The following is a 20384-nucleotide window of genomic DNA, read 5'->3' as shown; positions in this document are numbered from 1 at the left end:
AAAAAAAATCCATTTGTGCAACACGAAAACAAACAAAACACTTGCATCATTTGTTGCATTTCATCTCATTCTCTCGTTATCTCTTTCTCATTATGAATTTCGATCTGTCACGCATGTTGAAAGCCAAGGTTCATATTCAGATATGTCATGCCGATCTCTTTCTCGCAATGAATGCCGATCTGTCATGCCATTGAAAAATGCAGACGCCTGGTACTCTTTGCCTTGGAAATTGATCTGATTTTTGTATTTTTTGAATGATTCCTTTTAGAGAGAAGCAAAAGAAGGGGAAAGAAGGAGGGGGAAATCTGGAAACAAGGATGACAATTAGTAGCGGTTTTAGCCCTCATAAATTGCTTAATATCTTATTTTTTGAATGATTCCTTTTTTATTTTTAATCTTCTGAAATAAGTTTCATTAAATCGTTAAAAAAAAATAACATGTGACAATCTCATGAGTTGTCACAACATCAAAATTTTGAGATCTTAATTAGTTAAAATTTTGTTTAGGGACTAAAAGTTAAAATTTGTAAAAATTCAAGGATTAAAAATTTAGTTAATTCTAAAATATAATAACTAAAAATGTAATTAAACAATTTTCTTTTCATCTATGCTTTAATTATTTTCATTTATCTCATTTTAAAAAATAATTAAAAAGAATATAAATTGGTTGAGTATCATTTATTTAAACCATTTCTCAATCAGCATAATGTCTTTCAACTTATTATAACTGTTTATATCTTTAGCTTCCAAGCTACATATATTCATGTGAGATATATCAATCTAGTTCATAAATTTATTAGTCCCACTCCCCTCTAACTCTAGCATTAGGAAAAAGGTACTATGTCGTCTTTGGATCAAGATCTTCTACGTCTAATTTTTTTACTTTACAAATCTCAACCATTTAAAATGCTCCTCTGTCTATTAAAATAATAAATTGATGGAAATCTACTTGTCGATTTAGACATTTTATTTACCAACTCACTTTTTTAAGGAAAAATGTTTTTTTGGGTGTCTATACTTGAGAAAGATAGAAAAAGAAAAAGATAAGTGATTGATACATTTGGTATAATGTGATAAGAAAAACGTGAGGAAAGAAAAAGAGATTGATCTGTCCATGAAATATTTGTAATTTATAGGTGCTCAAATATCAACACTCTTTTTAGAGAGTTAATTTATGATACTTAAACAGTTCAAATACATGATTGATATTCTTTATTTCTTTTTTATCTCTCTTGACATTACATTAATAATTGATTAATTATATATATGGCTCTCTATTGGAGAAGAGAGCAATAGATGTCCATTAATATTTTCATATTTTTGCCCTTTGGAGTATTTATTTCTTTTGAGAAATATACTTATAAAACAAATTGCACTACAAAGAAAGAGAAAAGAAAATAAAAAAATATTAACATGTAATAAATAATTGAGTGGAGAGAGATAAAAAAAATATTATATGAATTATTGTTGCATCATACCACATTCCTTTTTGTTTCTATTTTTGTTTGGACTTGTCAATTCCAATTCATGTTAGCTTGGAATTTGAAAGTAATTAACAGAATGATTAATAACACAAAAGATCAAAGTTCACATTGTTAATGCTATTAGGTGTAAAAACTAGCACAACTTATCTACTTCAAAATTGAAGCGACTTACCAATTCAATGACTTTGACATCGGATGTTCCTAGACTAAAATATGTATTATCGATATAGACAACTTTTTAATAGAATTTTGCGAACCAGTATTTTTAAATATTGATTAAAAAATAAAAAATATATATTTATTGTAGATATTATATAAGAACATAAAAATAAAACATACATAACATGCATCTCAAAAGAAATATTTTTTTAATTCTTTAATTAATGTCTAAAGACATTAATTAACATTTCCCTTATAATATAAGAAATCTCTAGCCATTGAAACTTTTTAGCTTATAAAAAAATAAAAGAAAAAATTAAAGGAAATTTTCACACATAAGAACTAGTTGAATTGACCTACTAGGCTCCACTCCAGCCTTGAACAAATCAATCATCACCTCAAAACCATTGCCATTCATGTAAAACTATCATCATCTATCAAATATTAATTGCCACAAGTCAAATTCCCTCTACAATCTCTTGAAGCCTCATGCAGAAACTGTCAACATAAGATGACTCCAAATCTTTGTTAAGCAGCAACTCTCTGATCCTAGCATGATTAGCCCTAACCCTTTTGCTGGTTTCATTCTCACAATCCATCACAATGCTCACAGCTTTACACACACTCTCCTTGGTGTACATTCCATCCTCATCACCCTTCTCCACTTCCACACCAACCTCCAAGTTGGTCCCCATCATCCTTGCATTGAGGATCTGGTCACCAACATTAGGCAACAGCACCAACTGACACTTGTTCACCAGTGCCTCAGACAAGGACCCTGATCCACAATGTGTGATGAAACACCCTACAGAAGGGTGTGCAAGAATCAACTGCTGCTGAACCCATCCACCATACACAAATCCTCTCCCTTTGACCCTCTCTTGAAACCCTTCAGGCATTGCTGATTCCACTGTCTCAAACCCTAATGGGGCCTTCACTGCTGCCAAGAATGGCATGCCTGTGAGTTCAAGACCAAGCACAAGCTCTAGGAACTGGTTTGGCCTCAAAGTGCACTCACTTCCAAAGCAACAATAAACTACAGAGCCAGGCTCAAACCCTCCAAGCCATGTTGAAAATTTCTCCTCCAAATCTAAAGTTGGTGGGTCTAGAATAACTGGCCCGGTTGCTACCACTGGCTTGTTGAACTGCTTTCCAATGTAATCCATATATGGCCCTTCTATTTCTCTGCATGTTCTGTATGCCAACAAATCGGCTTCATTCAATGCAATGAATTGGCGATCGTAGAAGAGAACATTGCTCCCAAATGTATCCTTTCTTTTTGCAGCAAAGGTACGAGCCTCGTGAGTTTGGAGCTTGATTGATGAGTCAGGGTACCTATGAGATGCATAGACACGATATATATGATCAGTCTAAAAGTATATATAGGATGCGATAAAATTTGGTACTAGTCTTCGTAATTTAACTTCAATCAAATTGATCAAAAATTAAAGTTTGAATCATCAAGTTTCACTGAAGTGTAAAGACTGTTGACATATTTTATCCAACATAATAAATATACGATTACAATTCTACAAATCTAAATTAAAATCATACTTCTTGCAATACTAAATTACTATCATCATAAATTATTTCCTATTACTTACAAGGATCTCACTTCTTTCTTGAAATCATTCATATATAAAGACGAAAATTTTCATTTTTGGTTCATCAAAGGATAATGTTGCTATGTTTCATGTAGCTACATTGAATTTTCATAAAAAAATATATATATATATTTAAAGGCCAGATACTTCACATATCTGTGAAATATTCAAGAGTATTGGTATCACATACATATCGGATATGGATATATGGATACGCAAAGTAAATTAAAGTATCGGTATTTGGTAAGATACCCTTCTGGGGGTTCCATGAGATCACTTTCCATTAGGTCTGTTCCTTGGTGAAATCTAGACGGTGTGAGAGTGTAACCAACCATGACAGAGCTAGCAGTACAATAGTGCACAGCCTTGATGCCTAAACGCTTTGCTAAGGCTGGCATCCAATGTGTGAAGTCATAGAAGACGAGGTCAGGTTTGAGGCCAGTGAGAAGGGTTTCTATGTCATCTTTGGTGAGATCCATGGCTGTCATGATCTGTGGCTGCAAAGGGTAAGTGACATCTGCTGTTGTTTGTGCATCTGGAGGAAGGCCTTCAACGTGTGGAACATTGATGGTGACAAAGGTGATTGAATTTGGGTGCAAGTTGAATGGTTCTAACTTGGCTTGTGCTTTTGGTGGGGTGATGAAGGAGATTTTGTGGCCCCTAATGGCTAACTTGTTGCATAGGTGGAGGAATGCGGTTTGGTGACCCATGGCCAGCCATGGATACATTGCTATGTGCAAAGGACGTGATTTCATGGCTTTGTGGAAACAAGAGAAAGTGCAAAGAGAGAAACTAATTAACTGAACCAAAATTGTTTTTGCCAAGGAGATAAGTGAGAAGAGTAAGGTTTTTGCTTTCAGTTGTTGGAGAAGAAACGAGAGTAACGGAGATCCTTTGGTTCTTGTGGTGGAAAACGATTTGATGAGGGCTACGTGGTGTAGAATTGTGGAGCGTAAACATAGGAGTGTGCACATCGTGATCTCGTGATTCTCATACAAAAATTATAAACACGTCGATCATCACAATAAATAAAGTTATATAATTTATTACTTTCTGTAGGAGAAATTATTTCATGTAGTCCCACCTAATTTTTAGGTGACACGTAACCATATTTTTAAATTTTACGAATAAAAGTTAACAACGTATCGCAGGAGCAAAATATAATATGAGCGCAGGATAAGAATTTCATATTAATTCGAAACAATTATAATATATATATATATATATATATATGATCCCATTTTTAATAATATTTTAACATTTCAGTAGTGTAATGTGTGTGTCTCTGGTGTAGTAATCATGTATCTATTTTAATAAGTTAAAACCCATTTGGGAATATAATTGAAGCTACATTAAAGTTAAAACCATAACGGCCACAAAAATTAAAGGGAAAACATAATCATAAACTTTGATGTTCTTACGGAAAGAGAACCTATTTTAAAAATGATTTTCACATACATAACAAATATCTAATCATTAAAAAATTGATTTTCTCACACAAAACAGAGGTTCAATACGAGGAAAAATAACTATCCAAGGAAAGAACACGAAACGTATAGACTCGTTGAACAACCACAATAAATCCCAAAAATCATCAAATTTAAAAAAAAAAAGTGATTTAAATCTAGATTCAAGCAAAACAGTAAAGGAGAAAAAGGAAAAAATCAAACGCAACAATTGTGACGACAAACGCACCATGCCGAAGATGAAACCATGACCGGAGACGCGACCATGTCCTTCATTGTTGACCCCAGCAAAGGTGATGCGAGACACTACCATGGCCAGAGGTGGTGACGCGAAGTGAAGGTAAGGCCAGACAAAGGTGTGGTGACACGAAGGTGTTGCGGTGGTGGCCGGAGGTGTTGATGCCGACAAAGGTCACACGAGACGAATGGGCCATGGCGAAGAGGAAGAAGATATATAGGAGCAGAGGGGGAAGCTTCTGGAGGTGGTGAAGAGAGAAAATGTTCTCTCGAGAAGATAGAAATGCACGTAGTAGGTAGCTTTAGGTAATTAATAAGGTGACACGATCTGGACCATCCATTTGATTAATGAGGATGAATATGGACTATTGAACAACTTAGGTAATTAATGAGGAAGGATTTTGAACGTTGATGGAAATGTTACCGTTGTTATGTACCGTTCATCTGAAAATAATACCGTTGAACATGCAGAAATGACCGTTGTGTAGTATTTTTTCACTGTACTACACTATTCATTATAAATTTGTGCACGGTACAACATGTTTTGCATAGTTCTTGTACTGCTAATTTTTTTTGTTGTTGTTGCTATCAAGTGTCAATTTTTTTTATTCTCTCTGAAATGGATCCCAATCAGTATAATTATCAATGTTACTATAGTTATTTGCAAAATCAATCACTCCCTACTATGAAAATTCTCAAAATCCACCGCAATATGTTATGTATCGACCACCCCATACCAGTGAAAATTTTTAAAATCCACCACAATATGCTATGTGAAAATTCTCAAAATCCACCACAATATATTATGTATCCACCACCCCCACACATGTGGTATATGCATCCTTCATCCAATGTAGAGCCACCTACCAACGGTAGTTCTCAAAACCCACAAATTTATAGTCAACCATCAACTCCCACCAACTCAAACACGTGTTATAGGCCTTCTTTATCTAATATTGCGCTCTCTAGCAATGAAATTGAATCACCCATTGGTGTAGACAGTATTCAACTAGACGAAGGAGATCAAAATTCATGTGGAAAAAAAAGTCGTACCGCATTCTTGGTGATGGAAGATGTGATTCTCGTCTGATCGTGGTTGAATGTGTCAAAGGATTCAATTATAGGAGTCAACCAAACATCAAAGCAATATTGGACAAGGATAAAAAATGGGTACAACAATGACGATGTGCGTCAAAGCAAGCAATTTTGTGAAAGAAGCTGGATTCTATTAAAATCTCGATGGAACAGGATCCATCCTCCAGTTCAAAAGTTTAATGGGTGCTACAAACAAGTAAATAAACATAGGAGAAGTGAAAGTTCAGAGAAAGATGTTTTGGCTAATGCTCATATGATTTACTCACAAGATACAGGTAAAAAATTTGAGGTTGAGCATGCTTGGTTGTTGTTGAAAGATCAACCAAAACTCGATGCAAAATTTATGTCAAAGTGTTCAAAAAGAACAAAGGTTTCTGCTTTTGGAAATTACTCGTCGTCTTCTAACCCAGAGACACGCGTTGAAGTCGAAGAATATGATATGTCATTGCCAATGTCTTGCCCAATTGGACAAAAAGCAGCAAAAAGGAAAAGCAAAGGAAAAGAATCTCCTAACACTCTCAATTTATCTGGCATAGAAAATGTAATGAAGGACAAAAATATGAACATATCAAAACTTATTCAGTTAAAGGAGGCACAGGAAAGGCATCTACAAGAATAGGAATGACGTATGGAGTATGAAATCCTCATGAAAGATACATCCAACATGTCCGAACAGCAACTCAAAGACCACGAAAAGTATTGTGACCATATTAGGAAAAAACTAGGATATTAAATTTTTAGTTCTTATGCTAATGTTGTGTTTAATATTTAATTTTAGCAGTGTAGGTATTTGTTGTGTCTTAAATTCAAAATTTTATGTATAAAACTAGCTGTTATGAAAGTAGTTGTTATAAAATTGGTTGTTGCAAAACTAGTTGTTATGAAAGTAACCGTTGAAAACTAGCCGTTGAAAAATTAGCTATTGAAAACTAGCCGTTGAAAAACTAGACGTTATTAATGAAGCTATATAAATGTTCAATGTTTCATTATTCTGACATATTCTTATACAAAATACACAATATTTTTCTCTTATTTCAAACACTTTGATTACCATATAATGGATTCAACCATCGAGTTAGATGAAGTTTTAGATCAAATGATAGATGAGGAATTGGAAGACAACACCGATGAAGAAATCATTAGGTTGATACTTGAGAGCCAACAATAACTACATGGCAACACCACTAGGTGTAGCCAAAGAAGAAGAGTGGTACATCGTAATCGTGAAGAAGGTCATGATCAATTGTTCAATGACTATTTTTCAGAAATTCCTGTGTACACAGAGATTCAATTTTGGAGAAGGTTTCGTATGCGAAGACATGTGTTTCTTCGAATTGTAAACGCACTCAACAACCATGATGAATACTTTCAAATGAGGGTCGATGCACTACGTTGAAAAGGCTTATCTCCATTGCAGAAGTAGACAACTACTATTCGTATATTGACTTATGGATCATATGCTGATAGTGTGGATGAATACGTTCGAATTGGTGAAACAACTGCAGTGGAATGCTTGGAGAGATTTGTATCAAGCATCTGCACCATATTTGGAAATTAGTACTTGAGGAGACCAAATAATGAAGACACCGAATGCCTACTACAAATGGGAGTGGCACACGAATTTTCAGGTATGTTAGGTTCCATTGACTGTATGCACTAAGAATGAAAAAATTGTTCAATTGCTTGGAAAGGTCAATTTTGTCGAGATGATCATCGCAACCCAACAATCATTCTTGAAGCCATGACATCACAAGACTTATGGATTTGACATGCATTTTTTGGAACCACCAGTTCAAATAATGATATTACTATGTTAAATGGATCTAATGTGTTTGATGAAGTTTTGTCAAGACGTACGCCCGCAGTGCAATTCATAGTGAATAGAACCCAATATAATATGGGATACTATTTAGCGAATGACATTTATCCAGACTTTTCCACGTTTGTAAAGATCATCTCAATGCCACAAGGGGAAAAACGAAAATTATTTGCACAACGACAAGAATCGACAAGAAAGGATGTAGAATGAGCGTTTGGAGTTCTCCAATCTCAATTCGCAATTATATGTGGTCCGACACGTTTTTGGAATGCTGGTTAAATGAAGAATATCATTTATGCATACATCATATTGCATAACATAATTGTTGAGGACGACTTAACACGTATCAAAATAATATTGATTATGATAGTGTAGACAATAACACTTCAACATTCAAAATATCTTTAGGTGTTCACCCTAATATCAGATCAACATACCTCCAGAGGAAAACACAACTTCATGATAAACAAAAACACCGCCAATTAACTTCAAGCAGATTTAGTTGAGCATGTTTGGGAATGTTTCATAAATGAAAATAACAATTAATTTAATGTAATATTTTTTATTTTTCATCATTATGTTTTTTATTTCAGTGTCATTATATTTAATTATCTATTATTATGTAAAAAAAAGTATTTTTTATTGTTACATATTTCCTTTGAATGTTATGTAATTTTTTTATTTTTAATTTATATTTAATATTTTCTTCATTTATTCATATTTATTATTTGTATACATAAAAATTAAAAAAATGAATTAATTATTTTATTGGAATAATAATTAAATTATAATAAAATAATTTAAATGTTTATATTCCTTGCAATTTCTTACAATTTATTGCATTAAAGTAAAATTTTATATAAATTTCTTATAAGTGACATGACATTGCAACAATCACAAAAAATATTACGGGATAAAAAAATAATTAAGAAACTCATATAAAAAACTTGGGCCGTAGATGCTCTTATTTACGTAAAATCTGATCTATTCTTTACAGTGGTATAGCAGTACAATAACAAAGGAAAAGAATTAGAGGTATAGGAAAATGTGAAAAAAGAAAAGTGAGCCTACACAGAGGTATAGGGAGCATAGGAAGTATAAAAATTGATTCTCAAATCATTTTCGAGTCACGCTTTTACTAAAAATCTGCCGAGTTGGATCAATTTTCACCGGTTTAAATACATAACCAATTGAGTAACAGGGTTTAGGGACTGACCCCGTCGGTCCAAGCCGAGTCCAATAACATTGTTATCAATATATTATATACTTTGTCTTTTAAAAGAAATTATGCACCAAAAGGAGACAGGTGGGTGATTTGTATCCCTTATAAATATGGATAGATGCAGTAACATTTATTAGGTGATAATTTTACTAAAACATTTTTGTTTTCTCTCTAAATTTTAACAAAAAATTACACTGTCATCTCCTTAGTTTTACTTCAATTACACATGCATTTCTTCTTCTTTTCTTACCTACAAAAAATCCCCTAACTAGAATAAATGATTCATTACATTATTAAAAAAATGATAACATCAATCAATTTTTTTTCAAGGGTTAAAACCGTAGTTATTTTGAAACTGAAAGAGTATTTTTGATTCAAAATTTTGACAATGTCATTGTAATTATAATCCCAAAACTAATTTAATGGTATTGATCTAACTTAATTGATTGAAAAGTGTATGAGTTGTTATAAATATTTTGTCCTTCTATTCTAAAATAAGTGTTATATTAAATTTTTAACACATATCAAGAATTTAAAAAAAAAATGATGAAAGAAAGCAATGATCCAATAGGGTTATCGGTTTGGTTCATCTATGTAATTGATCGGTGAGAACTGGCGTAACCCGTTTGACCCGGTTGGTTTCCAGATAAACCCACTGAACTGGTTTGAATCACCACCTGTAACAAAACCAACGAACGACTTGGGAAAAGAAGGCAAGAACTGTGCGTTTTTTCCCATTGCAACACATACTACATTATGAAATCTTGTTAACAAATGTAAGATCTATATTATACATGCATTTAATCAAATTCTACATTAACAAAAAAAAAAAAAGACACCAACATGATTTGAACCTAGGAGATATAACATAGACAAGCAAAATCTATTATTAAGCTAAATACTATTAGTTGATATAATGTTATCAATGTAACATTTATAATACATAAACTACATAAATTATATATAATCATTTATAATACCAAATTATATTTTCTTTTTGACTTTTTTTAAGACAAACATAAATTTTTTATATTTTTTAAATATAAACATCATCATACGAGTTAATTAATGACTTAATATTTTGATCAAATGGACTAGTGATTTTTAAAATTGTGAAAGGAAGGAATAATTTTATAAAACTAAATTTATTATAAACATTTCATTAGAAGATTAAAGTGACATCTGTTTCGGAGTATTTTTGAAAAAAAATAATTACTACATTAAAATAACATTTATTTTGAAGATATAAAGAGTAATGAAAAAAAACACAAAAACAAACTGCGTCAACGCTCTCGAGAATCTAAAAAATATCACAATTGACGAAGTCACTTTCGATATTAAATGTCTGTCCCCGCATTATACAATTGCATAGTACCCAATAATAATATACTTCCACTCTTATTAAATAAAATCCAAAGTTTAACATCGTGTTAATTTTTTTATAAGATTTAACATATAAAATTTCTTATATTAATTATTTTTAAATTAAAAATACTTTTGATTGAATGATGAAAAAAAATAAAAATTTATTAGAAAAGAGACCAGTATTAATGATAAAAACATCAATTACTTAATTGAGTCTTTTATGTATACCAATCAGGGGAGTGCTCGTGCGATGCATGGGTCGGTATTTTAATGTAAGTGAAATAAATATTTGTTAGGATATTGTTTGTATCATTCGACTGTAAGTGACATAAATAATATTTGTCAGGATGTTGTTTGTATAATTTACTGTAAGTGACATAAATACTATTTGTCAGGGTGCTATCAAGAGTTGATTGTGTTGAAAACATTTTAAAATTAATTTAAATTATATAAAAGAAACATAGGAAATAAATTAAAAAATATTGTGGTTTTGTAGGAAAAAATTTATTTTAGATGTATTTTATTGTGAAGAGGGATTAAATTTTCATAATTAATGGACATATGAAAGTAATGTTTTCATTATAAAAGATAATTGACACTTAAAAAAAATAAGTTTTTTTGTAAAATAATTTTGTAGTGTTTGTTTAAAAAAATGTTTAGTGGGCATATGAAAGTAATATTTTCATTATAAAAGATAATTTACAGTTATACAAAAATAATGTTTTAGTCTTTGTTTTAAAAAATGTTTCAGTCTACAAAAATAATTTGTTATTATGTTAAATAATTTTGTAATCTCTATAAATAATATTATTTAAAAATAACCTTTTCTTATCCTAAATAGATTTTAATCTAACTCGGCAAAAAAAAAACTTATAATCATGTATAAAAAATAATGTTTTAGAACAATTTTAGTTATGTATATGATTACGGGACACAAAGTTAATGCTCTTTGTAATTTAAAGTTAAAAAACTATTCTAGCAATTTGAATGTAAAAAAATATGCAGCTTAAATTAATTTAAACATATAGCATTTTAATAGTTAAAAATTGCTAAACTTAAATGCAATTTTGTTTTTTTAATTTTATTTAATCTACAATTTGATCTCTTTATTTTATAATTAAAACATTTGATTATTCTATTTTTTAAAATTTACAACTATGATCTCTTTATTGCAAAATATAAATATTTGGTTTTTATATCTTTAAAAATCCACAATTTTTGTTTAATCTTTAATTTTTTGTATATTTTATTTCTTTTTTTTACTTTGTGCTGTTGTTTTCCAAATGGAGGACGGGAATGAGAGAATCCATTGCTTATGTTACTATTGGGTTTCTTATTTAGTGAAGAAGGGTAATTTTGTGGGAAACAAAAATGCAAAACACAAAGGTTAGGAAAAAACAAAAAACTTTTTCCCGTAACTTTAAAAAACTAAAATGTTCAATAATTAGAAGTAAAAATATCAAAAGGTCACAACATGGTGGGATAAGTTTTTTTTTTCTGATCAAGTAAATCTGAAAACAAAACATGGATATTACATGATCTGTAAAACATAAGCACTGGAATAAGCAGCAAATAAATATGAGATGGGCATAGCAAGGAATGTGTAAGATGAGCAGAGTAGACAACAATATCCCTCCATCAACAATGTTCAGTTTACTAAACAATAAATTTGTAGTACAACAATTATAAATTACTAATATAGCAGATTAAATAAAACAGACTCATTTCATTCAAATTCAAACCATGAAAACTCAAAACTCACTGATACATTCCTTAACAATGTCATATGACAACAAAATTTGAAAGCCAAAATTTATGTGGAATACATCTCAACTGCATCAGAATATACTCCATGCGTAGGATGTTTAACTCTGGCAGAAAACAAAATAAAAATATTTTTATGAACCAATACTGATGTGTAAAAGAGAAATAAAATTTAAGCTAATGTGCAAAATAAAAAAGATTAAATATTTGTAATATATCTGATGTTCAAAGTCAAATAAGTAAATAAGAAAGAGACCATGTAATTGACAAAATGTTCATAAAAGACAAAAAGATAGAAAAATCAAAGTACATAAACTAACTCTAATACTCCCAATTCTTTCTCCGGCAGATGACAATTTCCCATATTTTATCAATGGTCTTGTAATAGAAGGAGACTTCATCACCGTGAGATAAATCATTATCTGCAAGGAATTGATACCATGGTTGGACAACATATATGCGCCCAATTCCACCATCAACCACCACATTCCACTGTAATGGAGTTCCAAATCTCCTAAGAATGGTCATGTGTTGACCGCAGGCATTTACATATGTCATGGCACAATTGGGGAGTCTCTGCATGGGAAAAAAATAGCATGATATATAAGCATGAATTAATAAGCAACATTAAAGAGGTTTTCATTGTTACCAGTGGTCCTGGTGCACCAAGAATTGATTGTGTGATTTCAAGTGTCCAAATATATTGTCTTGACATAACTTCTGGCCTTCCGCAAGTCTGGCATTCCAGTGAGGGAACAAAATAAAGATCAAACATGGATTTGCTGTTGCATGCCAAGAATTTAATGATCACAGATTCATAAATTGATAAATCTTTTCTGAATTCTTTCAGCCCTTCCGCAAAGTAGACTTTTGCCCGATGCTGCCTTAGCCTGATTTGGTATATTGTTCCATCATATCTAAAGTTGACAAACTCAGGGTATTCTGGTGCCCATTGTTGGTGGTAAAAAGTGGGCACTTCTATAATGTCCTGCAAATAATTATAGCAAGAAAGCAAATACGAAACAACATGCAGAATAAAAACAATTAGTATGTAACATTACCATATCATTATGGAATACTGCAGTGAACTGTAGGATTAATGGATTAGTGTGAGTTGGATATTCAATCTGCAGTGAGAGGAAATGCAAAAATGAAAATCAAGTATGGCACTGAAATAGGAACGTCTAAAATATGTGGAGAATGACAACAACATATTAAAATGAAAAAAAGTTGTATGTACATTGTTTGTGACTAAAGGTTTCATTTTGCAGCATTCTTACTGCTGTAAATGTGCCTTTAATCTTTTGGATCAAACTTTTAGGGTGATACTCATGCCAAACTTAACAGGATGCTGACATAAAATATCTTTCGACTAGAATGTAGATTAACAATCAAATAACAAAGGAAATTGTGTATTCGTTGTCTGCTGGTAAAAAATAAACAAAACAATCTTTATAACAGTTGACAATAGTAATGAGTCAAAATATATTTGTGCATGCATTCAAAACATAAAGGAATAAAGAAGGCTTGGTTGCATAGCTTGATCAGAATTGCAGGAGACAAAGAAAAGGTAGGTATGACAAAGGTCACACATTTTTTCAGGCTGAACAGTCTTTCAGTCGAAAGCAATATACATAAAAACCAAATAAAAAATTTAAATAACCAAAAAAAAAATAAACAATTACATGCAAGGGGCCGAGAATGAAAAGGAAGTAAAATACAAAACAAAAAGCTAAGCCAGCAGGAAGCAAAACAAAAACCCATGTGAATGGAGTGAAAGAGTGAATGGAGTGAGAACGAGAATAGAAGAGAGTAAGAAATGAAAAAAACGCAGGAGGGAAAGAGTGGACGGAGCAGAAATGGAAAAAATCCAGGAAAACAGAGAATGAACAATGTTCAAAATATTTTGAGAAAGTAAGCGAGTAATTGGTTTCACATGCATCTTGCTTGTAGCTGTTGATGAATCAGAACTGGTACTTGTCTTGGTTGAGTCAGTCGATAACTCTGAAGGCATTCTCTGAGCTGACACAGTGGTTGGTGAAAATGTGTAAGGGGCAGAATACGAAGAGGTTTGAGAATTGTGGAGCATTCAATGGAGTATGACAAGATTGGAGGTGGAGAGTCATCTGAATCATTGTGACATTTTTTTTTTGTTTACTGAATGTCCACAACCAATATTGATATTTATAAAAAAAATGCAGTGAAACAAATATATGAGCAAAAAATAATTAGCATGTATTTAATATGACAGGTGTTAACAAAGTAATTATGTTATATATTATATATTATATATTATATATATAATAAAATAAATAAATAATCTGAGAAGACTAATTTTTTGGTATGAAGCAAATATTTTTTACCAAATTAGATGGTTTTTAATAACTAATTCAAATAAATAATAATGTAATGTAATGGTGGAAGCAGACATAAAAATCATAGATTTGGTTTTAAAAATCGCAACCTTAGATGTTTAAAAAGCGTAGAAGACAGGTCCAAGATTTTGGGCTGTAAAAAACCATTTTTTAAAAATTAACCAATGATACAGATATAAACCGAAAATGCAAGGCAAGGTGTAGAAGCTCTAGCAACATTTCATTTTTGTAATTAATTAATAATTCATTTATTTCCCAAACCATCTAGAAGCTCTGTCACAACCTTTTCTCTCTTTAGAAAAAATGAGGAGTGAGAGAAAGGGATCAGAAGAGAATGGGAATGGGAAAGGGTGAACGGAGTGAGAATGAAGATGGAATGACAATGGGAAAAGAAGAGATGGAAAAACCCGGGCAGGACACGTGGAGGGAGGGGTAAAATAATGGGAAGAGGAAAAGAAATAAAAGCAAACATGGGCATAACACATGGATTGAAGCAGGAAAAATCATAAAACCCAAAAAAAGACAAAAGCTAAAACTTTTTGACGAATATGAAAATTTTTAATCATAAACCAAAAAATCAAACATGCACTCGTGGAGTTTTCAGATAAAAATTGCACCTATAGTGTGTTATTCTACCAGATGTGCATGCAATAGAGGCAAACTAAAAACATTTAAGCTTTTGCACGGTAAAAAATAAAGAAACAAAGAAAACATAGACAACAAAAACAAATCAAAATTAGACAAAAAAAAATGGGAAAAAATAGATAAAAATGGAACCTTTAATAATTAAATGTTAATGTTAATAAATTGACAACGATTACGACAAAAATAAATAGAAAATTAAAGTTGATTTGAATGATATGGTAAAATTGATAGTGTAATATTTGGAAAAAACCTTTCCATTAATAGGTATTTGCCAATTAATTTTGTCCAATAAAAAATAATAAACTCTCCAATCTTTCTTTTCTCACTTCAATCCACGTGTAATTTTATTTATTATTATTTTTATTTTGCTCAGTGCTTACACCTTCTTCACATGCTGATGTTTTTTCCAGTACCACCAAGCCACACGTGTCACTTTCTAATTGTCGGATTTCACTGCATCATTTTATTCCCCTTAATTCCAGAACTTTCTTCTCTCTCCTCCATCTCTTTTGCCTCCGTCAAGATTTTCTTATCAATCAGCTTTAAAATATTATATTGTCCATTTGGTAGAATTGATAGTGTAATATCTGAAAAGAAGTTGCGTATAAAAATAGAGTGATGATGACCCCATTTTGATTGATGGAGAAATTTTTGTTACTTTGTTTTGACAATTTAAAGTTATAATTTAATCATTATGATTTCTAGATAATGCATTTTATTGTTTACAATTTGCTGAAAAACGTAAATTGAAAACACATTTTTTATATTAGTTACACTAAGTTATTTAGTATTAGTAATTTTATTCATTTCACTTTCGTATGAAATTTTTTTTCATTAAAAGTATGATATGATCTTTTTGTTTTGATAACAACGAAGTTACGAAAATTGATTCCACTATTATAAACCCGATTTATGAAGGAAAGGCATGAAGAGTATTTTGTTTATCACATTTTGTTCTTTCTCTATTTTAATTTATAGCAAATTCGTGATTTTGGAAGTAAAAGGAACTTGCAATCAGCTTTAAATATTATACTGTCAATTTAAAGATGAAACAAAAACGTTAGGAAAATTGAAAAAACTCTTTCCATTAATAGGTATTTGCCAATTAATTTTTGCCAATCAATTTTAAATATTTTGTTGGAGTATGAAAATGGTCATGATCTTCAAATTAACGAGACTATTCCGTTAGGATATGAAGACGATGATAATATTATGTTACTTAGTGTAATATTTGGAAAAAACCTTTCCATTGATAGGTACTTGCCAATTAATTTTGTCCAATAAAAAATAATAAACTCTCCAATCCTTCTTTTCTCACTTCAACCCACGTGTCCTACAATGTCATTTTTTAATTTTATTTATTTATTAATTTTTTTTTTGCTCAGTGCTCACACCTTCCTCACATGTTGAAGTTTTTTCCAGTACCACCAAGCCACACGTGTCGCTTTCTAATTGTCGGATTTCACCGCACCATTTAATTCCCCTTAATTCCAGAACTTTCTTCTCTCTCCTCCATCTCTTTTGCTTCCGTCAAGATTCTCTTATCAATCATCTTTAAATATTATATTGTCCATTTGGTAAAATTGATAGTGTAATATCTGAAAAAAAATCCTTTCCATTAATAGGTACTTGCCAATTAATTTTTGTCAATTAATTTTAAACATTCCATTGGAGTATGAAAATGGTCATGATCTTCAAATTAATGAGACTATTCCGTTAGGATATAAAGATAATCCTAATATTATGTTACTTAACAATCAGTTTTAAATATTATGTTGTCAATTTGGTAAAATTGATAGTGTAATATTTGAAAAAATCCTTTCCATTAATAGGAACTCGCCAATTAATTTTTGGAAATAATTTTAAATATTCTGTTGAAGTATGAAAATTGTCATGATTTTCAAATTAATGAGACTATTCCGTTCGGATATAAAGATAATCCTAATATTATGTTACTTAACAATCAGCTTTAAATATTATACTGCCAATTTAAAAATGAAACAAAAACGTTAGGAAAATTGAAAAAAACCTTTCCATTAATAGGTACTTGCCAATTAATTTTTGTCAATCAATTTTAAATATTTTTTTGGAGTATGAAAATGGTCATGATCTTCAAATTAATGAGACTATTCCGTTAGGATATGAAGATAATGATAATATTATGTTACTTAGTGTAATATTTGGAGTAAAAAATGATAGGTATAGTGTCTTCTTCAACCTTGTCTGCATACAATACTGATTCATGAAAAACAATCAACATGCAATGAGATAAACAAAAATGGAACCAAAACGAAAACAAAAGTCAAACGAAATATAAAGAAAACAAATAAAGAAAACGAACTTGTAGATAAAGAAACAAAGAAAAGAATCCTGTTTGAGATAAAAATCAGATAAAAATCGAAGGTTTTTGGAGTTAAAAATGGCAGCTTTAGTGTCTACTTCCACCTTCTCTATATACAATAACGATTCATAAAAAACAATTAACATGCAGTGAGATAAACAAAAATGGAACTAAAACAAAAATAGGAGTTAAACGGAATATGAAGAGGAATGAAGACGAACGAAAATGGAAGTTGGAGAAACAAAGAAAACAGAATATGAAGGAAGATGAATGAAGAGGAACGAAAAAGGAAGATGGAGAAACAAAGAAACAAAGAAAACGAACATGTAGACAGAGAAACAAAGGAGACAAACCTTTTGACATAAAAATCAGATAAAAATGGAAGCTTTTTGGAGTAAAAAATGGCAGCTTCAGTGCCTTCTTCCACCTTCTCTGCATACAATAGCAATTCATTAAAAACAATGAACAAACAGTGAGATAAACAAAAATGGAACCAAAACAAAAATAGAAATAAAATGGAATATGAATATGAAGAGGAATGAAAATGGAAGATGGAGAAGATGTAAAAAATCAGCAACAACTCTTTGTAGCAAAAATGACAGAAGATAATTTAAAAAAAAACAAAAAAGAATTAGAAGAGAAACAACAAGAAATCAACAACAACTCTTGTAGCAAAAATGGGAGAAGATAATTTTTTGAAAAAAGGAAATTACGAAAAAAATGACACATTTGTTCTTCAACAAAGAACCTGTACTCATGTAGAAAACAAAATAAAGGCAGAACACCCCAAAAAATTAAAGCCTTTGTGTTTACGAACAAAATAAAACCTTTTATTCTTCAGTAGCCTATCCCAACTCTTTCATGGGCAAAGCCTCGTAACCTTCAGCACCGTCGTTAGACTGTCCTAAAAATCAAAGCACAAAAAAGGGAAAAAATAGAATATTGATGTGAAACAAAATATGGACGGACGCAAAAGAATAAAGGAGGAGAAACAAAAACGGGATGGATGCAAAAGAATAAAGGAGGAGAAACAACAGCGGAAAAGAAAAAAAGGAGAAGTCAACGAGGGAGACGTCGCCCACATGGCCAGCATTGATGAGGTCTTGGATGACAGTGCATGAGGCGAGGATACTGGGGCAGAGCACGTTGAAGTAGAAGTCATCGGGTTGCTGGAGGAAGTGGAACTGCTAGGTGGACTACGCGGCGAGGACGTAGCGCGGGCAGCTGCCGAAGCTGCCGTTGTTGATTCTGGCGACGCCACGGTAATGGTGGGACAATTCCTCATGAATCTCGGTCTCGGAAATGGTGTGCATGTCGTGCGGGAGCTTGGGTTTCTTGGCGGTGCAGTTTCGGTGGGTGGTGTTGTCGTTTTCCGTCGGCGGTGACCTTCTAGATAAAGTTTCCGCCAGAGTTTGTGACGAAGGCGTTGCCACGGTGGTTGACGGCGACGTCATTGGCAGCATCGATCTATTCGAAGGGGAGAGAGGAGAGGAAGAGGCAGCGACGGGAGCGGAGGTCGTAGGCGGCGAGGGCGTTGAATGGAGGTATCCGAGGAGGAAGTGTTGCAGTGGTGATGGTGTGGGTGGTGTTCTGGTGTAAACAATTCCATTATAGCTTAACCGATCTCCACCGTTTGATTTTCTTATTTTAAACACGGACAGCGGCAATTGCTTCTTTTTTTTTTCAGCAACTTTCGTTGGGTACGAAAGTAGTTTCACTTTCGCTCCCTAGAATTTGCCGCTTAAATATTATAAGATAGATCTAAACAAGTTATAAATAGATTGTTGGTTAAAATCTATTTTTTTTCACTCTTATTTTCTTAAATTCATGATTTTAGTTCATTTATTTTTTAATTGTGATATTCCATTCCTCACTTTTAAAAAATTTATAATTTTAGTCTCCCATTTTTCAAATGTGACATTTTGTCTCCCGTCCTTAAAATACGCAATTTTAGTTATTACTATCAATTTCAAACATTAATTTATGTATTCTATAAATGTTGATTAATGTGTATATATTTACTATCTACATGACAAATGTTCTTTTTAAAAATTATTTGATTACTAACAAGTTTAATTTATTAAATAAATAATTAAAAAGTGCATAATTAAGTAATTTGAAATTGACCAAAGGAACTAAAATTACATATTTTTTTAAAATAGGGACAAAATATCTCTATTAAAAAATAAAGAGACTAAAACTATAAAATTTTAAAAGTGAAAAACAAAATGTTTCAATTAAAAAAAATAAAAGAACTAAAATAAAAAATTTTAAATAAAGAAAGACAAAATTTATATTAATTTTAGACTAAATTCTTTTAATTTTACGCTAAATCACTTTAAACTTTAATTATTTTAGTGTCGGACACAAGTATATCGAGCATAAATGGATTTATTCCGTTTTGTATCCAAAATTAATGTGAAAATGAATATACTCTTTATTATTAGTTAAAAAGTTAAAATAAAAAATTACGAATCCTACTTATTCTTTGGTAAATATCTCTCGTGATTTTATAGCTTTCAACAAATTAAACTTAATTATATAATTCATATCTTAATTATAATTAAAATTTCAACTGGATATATTAATTATTAAACCATTCAATCAAGTATTTTAATTATTTAAAACACTAGAATTCAATCTCTTAATTATTTAAAAGTTCAATTAGATTTTTTAGTTTTATTTTAATGTCATATAGAATCCTTTAATTATTTAAAATACTATCACCAAGTCCTTTTGTATGATAAAATATAGAAATTTTCAAAGTAATTTCTTAGATTCAATTGTAGTGTTTTAAATAATTAAAAGA

The 20384-nt window shown here is 31.1% G+C and overlaps 1 protein-coding gene across 1 annotated transcript; it reads right to left on the bottom strand.

Annotated features, from left to right (window-relative positions):
* Nucleotides 1-2041: 2041 nt before the first annotated feature.
* Nucleotides 2042-4014, bottom strand: FG3 (UDP-glycosyltransferase 79B30). Its single transcript, NM_001359019.1, has 2 exons — nt 3499-4014; nt 2042-2977 (listed from the first exon to the last, which is right to left on the bottom strand). The coding sequence occupies exons 1-2, from the start codon at nt 3999-4001 to the stop codon at nt 2101-2103; spliced, it is 1380 nt and encodes a 459-aa protein (NP_001345948.1). The 5' UTR covers nt 4002-4014; the 3' UTR covers nt 2042-2100.
* Between the last annotated feature and the right edge of the window lie 16370 nt (nt 4015-20384).

Source organism: Glycine max, chromosome 6 (genome assembly GCF_000004515.6).
Source record: "Glycine max cultivar Williams 82 chromosome 6, Glycine_max_v4.0, whole genome shotgun sequence".
Classification (NCBI taxonomy): domain Eukaryota; kingdom Viridiplantae; phylum Streptophyta; class Magnoliopsida; order Fabales; family Fabaceae; genus Glycine; species Glycine max.
The sequence above is the reverse complement of the archived record's forward strand: the minus strand, read 5'-3'. Positions and strand labels throughout refer to the sequence as shown.

Coding starts and splice junctions, on each gene's coding strand:
- FG3 (NM_001359019.1), bottom strand. CDS start 4,001: ATGAAATCACGTCCTTTGCACATAGCAATGTATCCATGGCTGGCCATG. Junction 2,978..3,498: donor CTCATGGAACCCCCAGAAGG/GTATCTTACCAA, acceptor TGCATCTCATAG/GTACCCTGACTCATCAATCA.